The following is a 15,459-nucleotide window of genomic DNA, read 5'->3' on the forward strand; positions in this document are numbered from 1 at the left end:
AGGCCTGGAGCCGGGACACGGCACTGAGCTGAGGAAGGTGAAGGGCAGCGGCACCGTGGGCTGAGGTGGAAGGGAACGCTGGCGAGGTGGGGCCAGCTCCGGTTGTGTACACCTCACCTTGGAGTTCTGCCTCTATCCTGAAAGCCCGGGGAGCCATCAGAGGTGGTATGCAGGGACTGGGGAGAGGACAGAATCTGCCTAGTTTGGGCCTGCATGGAAGGCCTCCCTGGCTGCGTGTTGGAGGAGGGGGCAGAATTTGGGCTGGGGATGCCCTCCTGCCTTTCTTCCCACCCACTGGGCTTGGCTGCTAGCTGGAGCAGCAGGACAAAGATGGGCACCTCAGGAGGACCAGAAACCATGATGCTGATGCCTCTTCAGAAGCTCGATCTGGCAGGATCCTTCTCCCCATTTCACAGATGTGAAAACTGAGCTCAGGATGGCTGGTTTAAAGCCATGCGGTTCCTCAGCCGACCTGGGATTGAACGGGTGGCAGAGTCTGCTACTTTAGGGTGTCCCATGCCAGGCCTGGGCCCTTATTGCCAGCCCAGCCCGGACCTCTGCCACATTCAGTCTGGAGCCTTATCTCTTGTGGCCCTCTCCCTAGAGCAATAACAGCTGCCAGTCCACCTGTAGACTCCTGCCCACCTGGTTCTCCTCTAGTAACAAATGTTTCCTCCTGGGCTACCCTCCCCAGTGTCCTTTCCCCCAGGCCAGTGTGCCCCCTGAGCAACCCTCTTCTGGCTCAGGAAGAGGCCCCTGAAGTGGGAGGTAGGAGAACTTCCTGGTGACACATGACCAGACCCCACCCCACCCCCACCGGTATTTGTGACCCTTCCCAATCTGACTGACCGCCTCCAGTCTCACTGTGTCCCTTGCTCTGCCATAAGCAAAGCCGCCCACTGCTTCCTTCAGCAGGGTTCCCTCTGCCCAGCATGCCTTTGGACCCTCAGGCAGAGAGAACAGCACAGGCAAAGGATCTGGGGAAGGAAGGATTATGTTTGCAGAACTGGAAGCAATTTGTGTGTCTGGAACCTAGACAGTGAGTGGAAGGAAGCACCTGATGTGGGGCAGAGAAAGGACTTCTGTCTCTGTCCCAAGAGCCCTGGGTGGGAGATGTCATTTGTAGAGTTTCAGGCAGAGAGTGATGATCAGTTCTGCTCTGCAAAAGGCTCTCTCTGGAAGCGGGAAGGCCACAGAGGAGTGGTTGCAGTTGTCTGGGTGGGAGAGGGTTGTCCAGGCTGACCTGGAACCTCTGTCCGACCTCCCACCCAACCCAGGACTTATTGTTGGGGGGTGGGGTGGTCACCATGAGGAGGAAACTGGAGGATCCCAGGGATCTCCAGCCCAGCTGAAGGCAAACTTGGGCACCCATGGAAACAAACTGGGTTACTAAGCCGTGTGCCCCCAGATCCTAGCCCAGAATGTTGGCTTTACCTGCTGAGTGGATGGCTCGCATAGGGTGGGTGGACAGATGGGTGGATGAGTGGACCAGTGGATGCCAGATGATTAGAGGGTGGCGGGATGGGTGGCCTGCGTAATTAGCTGCAGACTGGGTCTGCCCTAGGGCTCTCTCTGCTCCTGAGTCATAGAAGGATATTTAGGCCTGAAGGTCTTGATAGGAGCTGGTGAGCCATGACCCCTGACTTTACCTCTGACCTTCCTGAACTCTGAAATGCAGTCAGTCCTTCCCGACTTCTCAGGCACCTTTGCTCCTGCGTCAATTCTTGATTTTTTCCTTTCCCAGCCATCATATGTTTGACTCCCCATAGTACCACCCTAACCAACACCATCTTTCAGCCACATCGGTGGAGAGGCCTGGGAAGTTGCCTTTCTAGCATCCAGGCCCTCCTTCGAGCTACTTGTCCCCTGGAGCAGGGGCTCATGGAGGCACGCAGAGGCTGGTGGCAGTCTGGTTTCACCTTGGTCTTTATTGTCTCAGCACTCCCTCAGGCCCCACTCTGTGCCCCTGTTCCAGAGGCCAGCCAGGCCGGGCCAGCCGTCTCAGCAGGAGCTGGTGTGTCCACTCAGAACAGGTCAGGGACAATGTAGTCGCTGTGGACACCGTCGATCAGCCCTTGCCCATTGTTGTGGACGAACCAGCAGGCAACCTTTGTGCCAACACTGATGTCCTTCCTGTAGTCTTTCTGGGAGCCCCTGGAGAAAGGAGAGAGATGCTGTGATACACAGGGTGGGCAAGACGGCTGCTGCACTCATGGACCTAAGGTGGAAACAGGCGTGAAGTTGCCGGTTCTATGAGTCCAGACTCTGGTCAAGAATGAGGTCATGTGGTTACTCCTCCTAGGGTTCCAAATATAGCTTCTCCCTAATTAGAAGGGGCCAAGACCCCAGAGGGAAATAAAGGTACCCCACAGAGGACAGGAGCCAGCCGGGCTGATATGCGTGGTTGGAGAGGGCTCCCTCCTATATTGTTACCAGGCAGGGTGAGGATGTCAGCGGAGTCCCCTCACCTGGTGACGGTCAGCCAATGGTTCTTCACCACCATTGTGGCATCTGGCTTTGTGGGGTCAGAGCCTGGGTGGATGTCAGACACTTCAAAGTCAAAGGGGTGGAAGAATTGTCCTGGGAATAAAAACATTCACACTGTCAGCCTTGCCATCGCCATAGGCGACGTGGCCACTGGCTTTCCAGGATTGAAGCAAAGGCTGAATGGGATTGACTAAGATGGTACTTCACGTGGCTTTTCCCCTCCACCATGTGGCCTGAACAACCTGAAGCTTGAACATTTCATACCCAGCAGCCCATGTGTCTGTGCTGACATCCGGCGACTGTCCACCACATAGAAGCCCAGGAAGTCTTGGTGGACGGGCTCCTTCTTCCACACCTGGTGCAGGATGACCACAAAGGTAACCCCATCTCCGAAGGAGACCACTATGTTCTTCTTCCTGTTGATCGTCACAGACAGTCTAGGAGAGAAGAGGAGGTCAGCAGTGGGGCCCAGTGGCCATGACTTCAGGCATCTTAATCAAGGGCATCTCGGCAGGAGACATGACACCAGGACATGACGCCTGGGAGCGCTCAGGCTCCAGAAACTATGTCAAGGGTTTTGAAGAGAAGATGCCTCATGCGTGTTGACTCTGCCCTCCACTGAGTGAGTCCCTGCTCCTCTCTCCATAAGCAGGAGGGTGGGCTGTCCTGGGGGTCTGGAGATCTGGGCTCGAGCCCCAGCTCAGCCACTGGCTTCCTGTGTGACACTGAGCAGGTTCTGCCCCTCTCTTAGCTTCAGCGGAACTAACACTCCTATACTGCCTACCCGGTTGGGGTGATCTGAAGACACAGAAGAGGCTGAGGAGTTTGAGAACCAGCAAGTTTATCCAGAGACACTGTGTGTGGGACTTCTCGTTATTAGATTGCCAGGTCCATTTAATGCTTTCATCCACGCAGCCCTTCCCTCAAGGTCTGTCCTATGAACTGTCCAGCTCCCAATTCTGCCTCTGATGGGGGCCCCAGGGATTGGTTAGGGCTGACTTCTGAGGCCACTGATCTTTCCTGTGACCCCTGTGACTCCTGTCCTGGGGTTTGTTCAAATTGCTCCTTAGACCCTCGCACTGTCGTGTCCCCCAGAGACCCTGCAGCCGGGCTTTACCCATCCTGTGTGACTTTGACTGTGTCCAGCCAGCTGAACGTGCTCTGTGCCACCCCGTTCCATAGCGTGATCTTTGCCGGTGTCACCTCAATGCGGAAGTCCATCTGAGTGCTGGCAATGCCCAATTTGCCAAAGTAAGTCTTTCTGGTCTGGGAGTTCAGGCTATCTCTCTTCTCACCGATGATCTGCCCATTAACTGTGAGGCCTGCCAGAGGGACAGGGCATCAAGAGACCAGCAATACCTTCAGAATCCAGCCTGGTATTTAGGGACGCACCTTCCCCTTCAGCCAGACCTACTGAGGGGTAGCACAGTGGGGCCCCGAGGGAGAGACCAGGACTTCAGAGCCAACCCTGTCTGTTCCTAGACACTTTGGGGTCAGGCTGGAAGCTGAGGGCTCACATTGTGGATCTGCCCCTTGCCTGAGCCAGGGAGTGTTGCTCAGAGAAAAACTATTCCCCAGACACAGTCTGGGTCTTGCCCGCAGGCTCAGGCCACTCTTGACTCTGTCTCCCCAACACTGCTGGCACCTGGGGACTTGGTGAGCCTGTAGCCCTGGACAGCCCCCTGCAGGATGTAATCTGCACATAAAGATGGGTACATTATGGGCCTCGTGATGAGCTGGTCCACGTGCCTACCGTGGGGGGCTCCAGGCCTTCCCAGGAAGAGCCCCTGGCCCCAGCCTGCAGCCCTACCTGTGACAGGGTCCTGAATGAGGCGCAGCACTGTGCCTGGGTCTTCATCAATGTTGAAGCAGATGGCATCGTCCTTCTCTGGAAGTTGGATGATGAAGTGGGGGTCCCCATCCACTGAGGGCACATAGAGAAGGGGCTGGCTCCCGGGGTCTCTCACTGTTCCAGGGGCCTCCCCTTGCCTCCTGGCCCCTGTGGGATGGCCTCCTAGACAGGCAGGAGGCCCTGAGCCCTGCATCCTGAGCCTCCCCCCAGGAGGAGCCAGAGAACTCACCATAATAGTAGGGTGTCTGAGGAGGCTGGTAGCTGGCTGTGGACACAAAGGGAAGGAGGGCTGAACCCATAAGTAGACCTGGGGAGGCACTAAGTTCCCCAGCCAGAGTTTGGTTCATGACTCTCCCCCTCCCTCTCCTTAATGCTCTTAACCCACCCCACCCCCCATTTCCTCAGTACCCCAACCATCTGCCTGACCCAGCGAGCTGATTCAGGAAAGACTCCAGAGGGAATGGTGGACAGCCAGCTGATACTCACTCTGGTAAGCCATGGAGGGGATCACTGAAAAAAGCCAAAGGGCAGTTGTGAGCAGAATCTAGGAGGTCCCTCCCCCTTACAATCCCATGCCTCCTGCTTGACTTAGTGCTATGTGTCCCCAGTGGGGCCCCAATGCTGATAGAAGGCAGGGATGTGACCCCTAAGTTTAGGCTTTAGCAATGGGGCATGCCCAGGGAACTCCTTTCTAGGGTTGGTAGTAACATGGTTGTAATGTTCATGCCAGGGGCTCAGCATTTTGATGTGCTTAAACGCAAGCCATTAGGTCATCAGCTTCTCTGTCGTGAGCAATGCTCACAGCAGATGCCGCCCCCCACTCCTGAACTCCCGCCCCTCGGCTGGGTGGGAGGAGCCTCACAGCTGTCTGTTGTCCTTGGTAGTAAAACGCCCGCCCACACGCACAGTCACGCACGCACATGCGCACCGGCGACTACACGTCGCAGGGTTGTTCTGAGGGGAAAGCCATGACGCAGTCCAAACGTGCTGCTTGGATAGAGCAGCCTGTATGGATGGAGGTGGGTACGGTAGGAAAGGGTTGGGAGGCCTTGCATGGTGGTGGTAGGCTTGTGGGGCGTGAGGTTCTAATTTTATGATAAGAGAAACCTGGAGTGCTGTGAATTCCAGCCCAAGCCCTGGAACCAGGCTGCCTGGGCCAAGGTCCTGGCTTGGCCACCAGCTGACAAGTCCTTGAGCAAAAAGACTTAACCTTGCTGCCTCAGTTTCCTCACTGTAAAATGGGAACCGTAAGAGGATACCCTCAAAGGGTTGCTGTGGGATTAATCAAGTGCTAATTAATCGAGTTGCTAATTTTTGCAGGTCATGGAATACTCTCATATTGATTGTCCCTTCTTGGGCAGGGGAAGCCACCCTCAGTCAACTGACGAGAACCCTGAGGCTCAGAGCGCAACAGAGCCCAGCCAGAGTTTGGCAGCAGAGCTGGGGCCTGAGCCCAGGTGTCCTGAGAGCCCCTCCCCTGGTGGCACATCCCCAGGTGTGCTTGGAAAGGCCTCCTTAGTCCTCTCTTGTCTCCCTCCTGGGACACCGACCCAACTGATGACTGAAGCTCACCTCCTGCATCCATAGGCCCTACGAGGAAGGAAGAAGAGAAATGCATTAGAAGCCACAGACTCCTGGTGTCAAAGTGAGTGTGACTGACTGACCACCTGGCCCCCACAAGAACCAGGAGCTCCTGGAGGCAGAGGCCTGGCCGAGACCAGCTCTTTATCCCTATACCTCCCAGTGCTGCACCCCACCCCCGACGCCCATTGCAAGGACACTCAGGACTCCTCTCTTGGGATCTGATTGAAAGGGCCTGGTCCCAGCCTCCAGCTCTCAGGGTCTTTTCCTCTCACAATCCCTAGGTGCCTGCTCCAGGCCTAACTTTCAGGCTGGAAGTGCTTCTTCTTGTCTAACTAAACCCTTCCATGCTGCAACCTAAGTCCTCTTCCTGGAAATGACCCTGGGCAGTGTGCCCCTTTAGAGACTCAGAGGTTCCTATTCACTCCCATACCCCACTGTCCATGCTAGCAGCTTCACTCCCTCCACAGTGCCCTACCCAGCCTTTGGCCAGTTTTCCTTTGATGCCCCCTGGACCTGTTCCTCTCAGCCAGTCTGGTCTTCTCAGCCTGGCCCAATTCTCAAGGCACTTGAGGCCTGAGTCCTGGAAGAAGGCCTCTGAGTTCTGGCCCCTGCTCTCCATGCGCACCTTCCCCGGGCTTGTCGGCAATGTCCATCTGGTTCTCATTGTCCTCAGGCTTGGTCACCACCATGGAGGTCAGTGGAGTCACGAAGTGGTACTTGAGGGACAGGTCCAGGGCCTGGGCTGTGAGGTTCTCCTTCTCCTTGCCATGGGCGTTCTTGCTGTGGAGAGGGGTGGAGTGGGAGAGTCAGCCTGGAGAGCAGCTCGCACTTGCCTTCCTGTACTGTGGCTTGGAGCCACAGGCCAGGAGCCACAGAGGCAGCCCAGGATCCCTCCACCTCTCCCAATGTGGGGGCCCCCAGGATGGAGGCCACGAGCATTCAGAAAAAACTGGTTCACCATCTCCCTGGGACAGATGGACAGACCCTGTTTCCTCCCTGGGCCTCAATTTCCCCAGCTGTAAAATATCAGGGGCTTGAAATGGCCACTAGAACAATCAGCCATGACGGTGTTCATATGCCAAGCGCTCAGCTGTTCCCAACCCTGTGCCAGGGGCTTTCCAGGCCAATCCCATGGACAGAAGGCTGCACAGCCCTCTCGCATGGGCGCAAGCTCTGCCCTCTGGGGCTGAGGGCTGAGTTCCCAGCCTTCAGTTCTGTTCAGCCTCACCATCTCTGCGTGCCCATGCTGGGTGCAGGAAACAGGATGCTGAAGCCCACCCCTGCCTTTAAGGTGCTCCCAGCCTGCCCCTTGAGCCCCAGATGACAAGCTAGGCTCTGCTTCTGGAAAAATAGGCCATGGGGCCAGGCCACGAAGAGGGCAGGGCAGCTGGCAGTGGGTGTGGAGGTGCACTTCCCAGGGCATGGCCCAGTTTCCTCCTCTTGGGCTCCCCCAGAGCATAGGCAAAACAGGTAGGCACAGGTAGGCTATGTGAGGGGTGGGCCAGGGTCACCGTTTCTCCAGCAGCTGCTTGATGGTGAGGTAGGCCCAGAGCCGCTCAATATAGTCCCCGAAAATGTAGTCCCTCTCCTGCAGGGCCTTCTCCATCTCCTTCATGTCCACCTCCTCAGTGAAGGTCAGGTCATTGATGGCCTGGGGCAGAGGAAGGAGGAGGAGGGAGGCTGGAAGTTTGGAGCCAGCTGGTCCTGGTTCCAGGGCTGCTACTGCTGGACCGTCACCCAGGAGGCCGGAGCCCCATTGGTGTGGATCTCCCACCCTCAGCACACAATCAGGCCCCAGACCAGCTTACCCCGTAGCCCTTCACATCCGCCTTAAAGTTGTTTATGTCCTCATCTGCCAGGCGCCCAGCCACCACAATCTCAGAGCCGTCGTAGAAGTGCTGGTAAGTATTCTGGGTGAGGTCCTGGATGGCGTTCTTGGGGTATTCTACCTCCACATCCGTCAGTAGCGGGTTGGCCACCTCCTCATAGAAGCCCTGGAGTCCAGATAGGGGATGTAATAATATCAGGCCACCAGGGCAGACATGGAGTGGAGGGGCTGGGCAGGCTCCCACTGGTGCCTCCGTGAGTTGTTGAGTCCCCCAGGCTGGTTCGGTCCTGGCTTCTGGTCTCCACTTCCACGTGGCCCAGACTGTGCCCTTCAGTTTGGGGGAGCCCTTCCTGCCCCCCCCCCCCGGTAGAGACTGGGAAGAATAAAAAAGGAAAGGACAGTTCTTGGCACATAGAAAGGACTCAAGAAATGTTTGTTGGAATGAAAATAGAAGGAAAGAAGGATGAGCAGAGAGGCCGACTAGGGGCGATGTAGAGCTAGAGTGTGAGACCCAGAGACCAACGGGAGGGAGGCCGGGGGTCCACTGCAGAGGCGAAGAGTGGTCATCTGTGCCGGGGAGGCATGGGGTTGCCAGACTTAGCAAATGAAAATACAGGACATGTGTTAAATTTGAATGTCAGGTAAATGACAAGTTATTTTTGAGTATAAGTACATCTATTATGGGGTGAATTGTGCACCCCCAAAATACATAGATTAAAATCCTTACCTCCAGTACCTCAGGGCATGACCTTATTTGGGGATAGGGTCTTTACAGAGGTAAATGAGTTAAAATGAGGTCTTTGGGATGGACCCCAATCCAACATGACTGATATCCTTATGAAAAGGGAAAATTTGGACCCAGAGACAGACATACACACAGGGAAGATGATGTGAAGAGACAAGGAGAAAATGGGTGTCTACAGGCCAAGGAAAGAGGCTGCAGCAGATCCTTCCCTCGCAGCTCTCAGAAGGAACTAACCCTGCCAACACCTTGATTTTGGACTTCTAGCCTCCAGAACTGTGAGACAATACATTTCTGTTGTGTAAGCCACCAGTTTATGCTAATTTATTACAGCAGCCCTAGCAAACTAAGACAGTGTCCTGTACAATATTTGGAGCGTGCTTACTGAAAAACTATTGACTGTTGATGAGAAATTCATATTTAACTGGATGTCCTGTATTTGATCTGGCAATCGCATGGAGGAAGTAGGTCTGTTCTGGGTACCCACTGGAAGTGGGTGGACAAAATAAAGTAGTACTGATGGGAAAGAGGTAACCAGAGGTAGATTTCAACCCAAAAGGAAGTTCTTTTTAATAACTGAAATTGTCACTCAGTGGACCACTTCATGAGAAAGTAATGAGCTCTTCATTCCCAGAGGTATGCAAGACAAGGCATACCTGTAACTGCAAGTTGGCATCGGAATCCTCATAAATGCGCCGGGCAAGCCCATGGTTCTCCAAGGCCATACTCTCCAGGAAGTTGTAATTCAGATTGTTGCCAAAGCCCAAGTTATACAAGGGGAACTTGCCCCCAATAGCATTCCGCACATTCTCTTGGATTTTTTCAGGTCTGCTTTCACCTGCAGGAGAAGGTGTTTGCTCTCCAGTCACAGCCCTGGTGACTGTCTGGACCAGCTCTGTCTGGAGAGATCTGACACTCACACATATAGAGCTGGTGGAGTCATGGCCACAAGCCTGTGTTGAGGTGGGGGGATGGGGAGGAGCCCTGGCAGGAAGCAGGGTCCTGCCCTTTAGGGGCTCACAGACCATGGGGGACCCTGGGGAGAGCTGCCCAAGATCTTGCAGCACACTGGCTACAAGCTGGGATTCAGAGCCATACCCGCTGCCTCACCTGTGTTGGCGTCTCCGTCAGTCAACATGATGACGATGGAGGTGCTCCTCTCTGGGACTATGTGCTCCTCCCGGGCCTTGTTCAGCATGCTGATGCCCCTCAGCAGCCCATCGTTGATGTTGGTCACTGGCACACAGACAGACAGCACTGTGGGAGGGTGTCCTCAGGGTGCCAGTGTAGAGAACATAGGGACAGCAGGCCCTGTTCCTGTGCCCAAGGACCCTGTCCACCCTACATGCTGGTACTCAGTAAATATCAACTGAATTGCTCAGTGAGTGATGAATGAATGACTTAATCTTTCAAATGGGTAAAAGGACCAGCCTCTCAGGGCTGCTGGAAGGATAGACACACATGGTGATTGTAAAAGCAGTTTAGAAGACAGTCAGCTGGACTCCCAGCCCCTCTCATGGGAAGAGAGGGGAGCAGTATAGATGTCACTTGTCATCTTTCATATGAAACTGCCAAGGGTAAGGGTTCTCTGTGGTGTTATCTTGCTGGGACTTGTGAGGCACCAGGATCATGGGTTAGAAACAGAAACAATGGGTTTCCCTAGACCACAGAGAAGAAGCCTGGATATCAAGCCTGAGGACTCCCCACTCCCACCTCTACCCCCAGCCACGGTCTGCAGAGCCTGGACCAGCAGAGTCTCTGACCCCAGGCAGGAAGGAAACAGGCTGCTCAGGCAGAGAGAAATGGCAGCAGGTGGCTCTCTTCCCTCTGTTCTTACATCCTTGATCGTGAATATTCATCACAAATTTCCTGGCCTCCTGGATGTTCTCAGGAGTGGCTTGAACTAAACTATCTTTCCAAGTGGTCACACTTCCACTGAACAGGATGAAATTCAGGTAGTCATCCTCTTTCATATCCTCCAGAATTTTGAGGAGGGCATCCTTTGTCTAGGAAAGAGAAAGGCAAGGAGACAAGATGTCTTCCCAGCCTGGGCTGGCGGTGGGGCCTACCTTTTCTGCAACAAAAGGGGCAGATGCTTTGTGCCTTTGAAAAATCCCTGTCCCCCTTCCTCCTCTTTCACTGGAAATACCTGCTTCATCCACTTGAAAAAAATCTCTCTCTTCTTCCCACCCATCACTCCCAACCCCTGCACCAAGAAGAGTACCTGCTCCATTTTCCGACCGTGCATGGAGCCACTGATGTCAATCACAAAGACCACATTCTTGGGCACCACCGGAAGGCCTTGAGGTGCGAAGAAGTGCACAAAGTAGCCACTGACTATCTGGAAAGGGGAGAGAGAGACTGGAGGCCAGTGGCCCTTTAGCAACCTCACACTGGCTTCTCCTGCAAATAGAAGCTGGACATTTACCAGCCCCAAATAAAGATGTCCTTTCCCCCCATCCAGGGGCTGCCACACAAAGGCCCTGAACTGCCTATCGTCCCCACGCCTGGTGGGAAATTCGTCCTTGGGCTGAGGATCAAGGGTGTCGCACAAGATGCCACTGGAGCCCCACCCGGCATCAGCCCTCACCCCACCATGTTGGGGAATCAACCAGCCCGGCAGAGCTATTTGGTGAGTACCTATGAGTACCTACCTGTACATTGGCTGGAGACTCTCTGTTCACATCATAGGTGATAATGAAATCTCCTTTGAGGAGGGAGTCCGTACAGGTTGGGCATGAGCGCTGTTGGTCCAAGCTGGGCTTGAAGGACACATGGCCCTGAGGGAGGATGATGGAGGGCCTGGCTCAGCTCGACCACAGCCTGCCTTCTGCAGACCTTAGCCTGGTGCTGCCCTGGAGAGTGAGGCACAGCCCTCACGGGGAGGAGCCTGAAAGTGGGTGCCTGGGCTGTGCAGAGAACCCCCATCTGGGGTTCTCTGGCCTTTCTGAGCTCCTCTTTCCCTCTCAGAGATCAGGAGCTGCTTGGAGGGCAGGGGTCTTGTATGAGGCAGCCTTTCACTCTCCTCATTCACTGGGCCCCACAAGTCCCTTCGCGCAGCCTACCTTGGAGCTCAGCGCTGAGAAGCCACTTAGGGAGGGGAGATTTGCACCATGAGAAGGAACTCCATGTTGGGTGGTATTGGATGTGTTGTTGCCAAGAGGAAGGGAAGGGAGCAGAGCAGGGAGCGGGGAGAGGGCTCAGGGCAGGGGCACTGCCTGCAGAAGCCAGCAACCCCCTGAGTGTGTGTGCTTCTTGGGCCTTTCCCTGGGAGTCCTGAATGACTGGGGTTCGCTGTTTGTATAAACATTTATTCATTCCCCCGCCCACGATCAGCAAGGCCCCTGGAATCGCTGGGGGCCTTAGGGACTGGAGCCAACCACCAGCACTGAGAATGAAGTTCCCTTTCTTCTTTCATCCCTCATGTGGAGTCAGATCTAAATGACACCCTCTAGCCTCTGTCTCCTTGTCTATAAAACAGGGACAGTAACCTGCCCGGCCCACTTCGCAAGGTAGAATGGGACCAGGCTTTGAAAATGGTTTCCCTGTCCTCCGGTGCAGCTGAGACCCCAGTTCCTCTGGCAGGTCTCATCAGCAAGCAGCCCCTGCCTCCAGCATCCTCATTCCTGACCAGGTGACCTGGGAGACAGGTGATGGTTGTGGCTTCTTCCCCTCCCCCTCACACACTCACTTGCATCAGCCAGACCCCCAGGTTCAGACTTGCCCTGCTAGGGTCAGAGTTCCTACCCCTGCCCCCCAACCCTGGCCCAAGAGGCATCTACGCCACCTTTTTCCCTGAGAAGGACTTGGTGAGGGCACTGCCCAGGAGGTCATTAGTGATGAATGAGGCTTCAGCATCCAGCGTGCTGATGCCCTGGGGCTCGAAGATGTCTGCCTTGATCTGAAATGGCAAAAGATAAGGAGATGTCATTCAATGGCAGTGCAGAGGCCAACCTCCAGGACAAGGACCAGGGCAAGGAGCTGGGTCAGTGATGGTGCAGGGACCAGCCTCTAGGACAACTCTGTGAAGGCCAATCCTGCTGTCTCCCACCAAGAAAATGACCACAAGGGTTTGTAGACAGGTACTCTAATCCCAAAGCTCTCCCACTAGCTGCCATATGGTGCTCACATTCCACCACCAAAGCGTTTCCTTTGGCTTTCTACTCTGTTGTAGATAAGATGCCTGTGTACCTGGTTACAAGCATTACAGAGACGCTTTGTAATGTTGTCCCCAAGGACCCAGCTCCCAACCTGGATCTGCGAGGTGCAGCCCAGCCTCCTCCCCTTGGCCAGGTGCTGTGTCCAGAACCACCGTAATTCCCTCAAGCCCCCTGAGCCAAGTGGTGGGGCCTGGACTTCTGCATTCTTGACCCTGCTGTGGGCTCTGCCCAGGGGCCCTTCCTGGCACCCCAGCCCTGGCAGTTTGAGCAGGGGCTGCAGGAGAGCAGCTGATTACCTCAAAGTGCTTGACCAGTTGCTTGGGCTGGACCTTGAGGTACATCTCATACTTGCCCTTGTGCCTCTTCAGCAGCTCCTCGTAGGTTAGCTCAAAGGTGACCTTGCTGCCTGAAGCCACGTTGACTGAGACTGTGAATTTCTCCAGCTTCCTCCCAGAGGCCCTGGACAGGGATGTGAGACAGTGACTGCATGAACCCACCCTTCCTGGGGTTTTAGTTCAAGCCCCTTCTCCTTGGGGGAAGACCTCCACCCACTCTGAGCCTTGGTTGCCTCAACTTCAAAACGATTAATGTTGTAAGAATTATAGGCGCATTAATGAAACAGTAGCTGCTGTTCTGTTGTTTGAGTTCTGAGGGCCTGGACAGCCCTGGCGTTCTCCCCAAGGCATGGGAGGTGGGGTGTTGGGGAGGAGGTGGGTCACACTTACTTGACCAAGCCGGCCGTCTTGCCCTGGGACACGGCCTTTTCATACTGCTTCTTGGCAACTTCCTTCTCCTTGACATTCCCAGGGTACGTAACGCCATCGATGGTCCTGTAGGGAGACAGAGTTGAGGTGCTTTTGCTGGGCCCGCCTCCCCTCCTGAGCCCAGAGCAAGCAGCTGTGGTGACACCCACAAGGTGAAATTGGTGATGAAGGCTGTCTTGGGCAGCTCCACATTGAAAGAGACCTCCTTGGCCGTGTCTGCATGGTTGACGGCCCTGGTGGTGACAACATTGTGAGCGAAGCGGGAGGTCACCTTGCAAGTGATCTTGGTGCTGTAGACCTCGATGCCATTGACCACCTGCAGGAGAGGGGTCGTGAGCAGCCAGCCTGAGGCACCTGGCTGCTCCACTTCCAAGCTCCTCTCTGCAGGCTCCAAAGCTCCTGCATGGTAAGTGGCCCCTCCATTCTCCTAGTCACCCATGTCAGAGGCCTGAGTGGTGTCCCCCTGTGTAATTGGCCACCACTGTTCTGATGGCCACTTTGCCTCCTTAGCTCTATGGTCTGTTTACGTGCAGCTATAGCCACTGAGATCTTGTAAAAACCCATGTCCGACCCTTGTCCCTCTCCCACTTAAAGCCCTCCCACAGTCCCCACCACCCTCAGGACAGTCCTCCCCATGGCTATGGGCTCCTCCAGGCAGGTCCTGCCTCTGTGCATCCTGTGCTGCAGCCATGCTTGGTCTCTGCACCAGGAGCTCCCGCCCTGGCTCTTCCTGCTCATCTCCACACCTCAGCTTGGAAAAGACCACATTCACACACACCCCAGCCTCCCTCCTGTGTCTTTTGGTAATTGTCCCATTCTGTCTCCCAAACAGGCATTTATTCCCTGTGCCCAGGGGGTTGTGTGGGGAGGACCTTCATGCCCCCAACACTCTCTTTCCACCAGGGCTCCAGGGAAGCATCTGGGTTAAACATGGATATAAAGATGCTTCGTGAGGGTGTGACAGGGCCATTTGCTGCGTATCCCCTGCCCAGCACCCAGAGCCTGGTAAGTGCTGGGTAAGTGTTTGTGGAAGGAAGGACAAGTCGAAGTTGGTTCTGTGCTGCATTGGCCAGTCCCTCCGGGGCGCCCTTTCCCAAGGCTCTGGAGTTGCAGAGGGGCTCTGCTAGGGCAGGGCGCCATAAGCTGTTTGCCAGCTGGAGGGCCTGCCATGGTGGCCCACCCCTTCAGCTGTTGCACAACCAGCTCCGCCCTGCCCCGTCCCTGATGAAAGTTCTCACCCCTTCCGGGAGGCTCCGTTTCTGCAGAAACAAAGACAAACACAGGGGTCAGGCCAAGGCCAAGGTTACCATGGCCGGAGAGCCAGGGTTCAGCAGTGATACCCCCACACACACATACACACATCTTGAGGGGTCTCTGGGCACAGGAGTAGGAAGGGCTTTGAAAAGGAAGAGAAGGTCTCCAGTTCAGCCAGGGGAGCAGGGCAGAGAGAACCAATGCCAGAGTGCTCCTCCTGCCTCATATACCCCGACTCACTCTGCCTTTCCGTGGGCCCAGGCCCCTGAGGCCTTCTCTAGGCCCTCACCACCACTGTACCCGACACGGCTCAGCTCAGCCTTTGCTAGAGGCCTCTGCCCTCGTCTCAGATGTGGTCCTTCACAGCCCGTCGGGGAGGTGAGCTGTTTGTGGTGCATCGCCCATTTGACAGGTAGGGAAACAAGCCCAGGAGATGTAAGAGCCTTGCCCAGGATTAGACAGCAGGTCTGGAGCCCAGTCCTCCTACCCCCAGCCCTGTCCCCTGCAGCTCACTGCCCAGCCTCTGCCTCGTCCTCACCCTTCATAGTGGTCTTCCCAGCCTAGTGCCTCTACCTGTAAGGGCTAATGTCCAGCCCCCCTTCCAGATGTTGAAGAGGGGGCAGACTTACCCCAAGCGGCCAGGGCGGGCTTCTCGGGAAGCCAGAGACTGCCAAGCTGGAGAGCAGGGCCAAGACAAGGCAGGGCCACTGAGCAGATGCCATCACTGAGCACCCTGGCCTGGCCCGAGCTCCTTATATGAGCAAGCCTGGTGTTTTCCAAGTGGGGTC

The 15,459-nt window shown here is 55.5% G+C and overlaps 1 protein-coding gene across 1 annotated transcript; it reads right to left on the reverse strand.

Annotated features, from left to right (window-relative positions):
• Nucleotides 1-1,903: 1,903 nt before the first annotated feature.
• On the reverse strand, nt 1,904-15,459 carry ITIH3 (inter-alpha-trypsin inhibitor heavy chain 3). The gene is made up of 22 exons (XM_010985144.3): nt 15,301-15,459; nt 14,656-14,676; nt 13,567-13,733; nt 13,379-13,483; nt 12,950-13,112; nt 12,281-12,394; nt 11,148-11,273; nt 10,718-10,834; nt 10,331-10,499; nt 9,604-9,729; nt 9,150-9,331; nt 7,732-7,917; nt 7,435-7,574; nt 6,549-6,703; nt 5,912-5,929; nt 4,826-4,849; nt 4,569-4,604; nt 4,298-4,411; nt 3,605-3,809; nt 2,752-2,924; nt 2,469-2,580; nt 1,904-2,154 (listed from the first exon to the last, which is right to left on the reverse strand). The coding sequence occupies exons 1-22, from the start codon at nt 15,391-15,393 to the stop codon at nt 2,025-2,027; spliced, it is 2,676 nt and encodes an 891-aa protein (XP_010983446.1). The 5' UTR covers nt 15,394-15,459; the 3' UTR covers nt 1,904-2,024.

This window comes from Camelus dromedarius, chromosome 17 (genome assembly GCF_036321535.1).
Source record: "Camelus dromedarius isolate mCamDro1 chromosome 17, mCamDro1.pat, whole genome shotgun sequence".
Lineage (NCBI taxonomy): Eukaryota > Metazoa > Chordata > Mammalia > Artiodactyla > Camelidae > Camelus > Camelus dromedarius.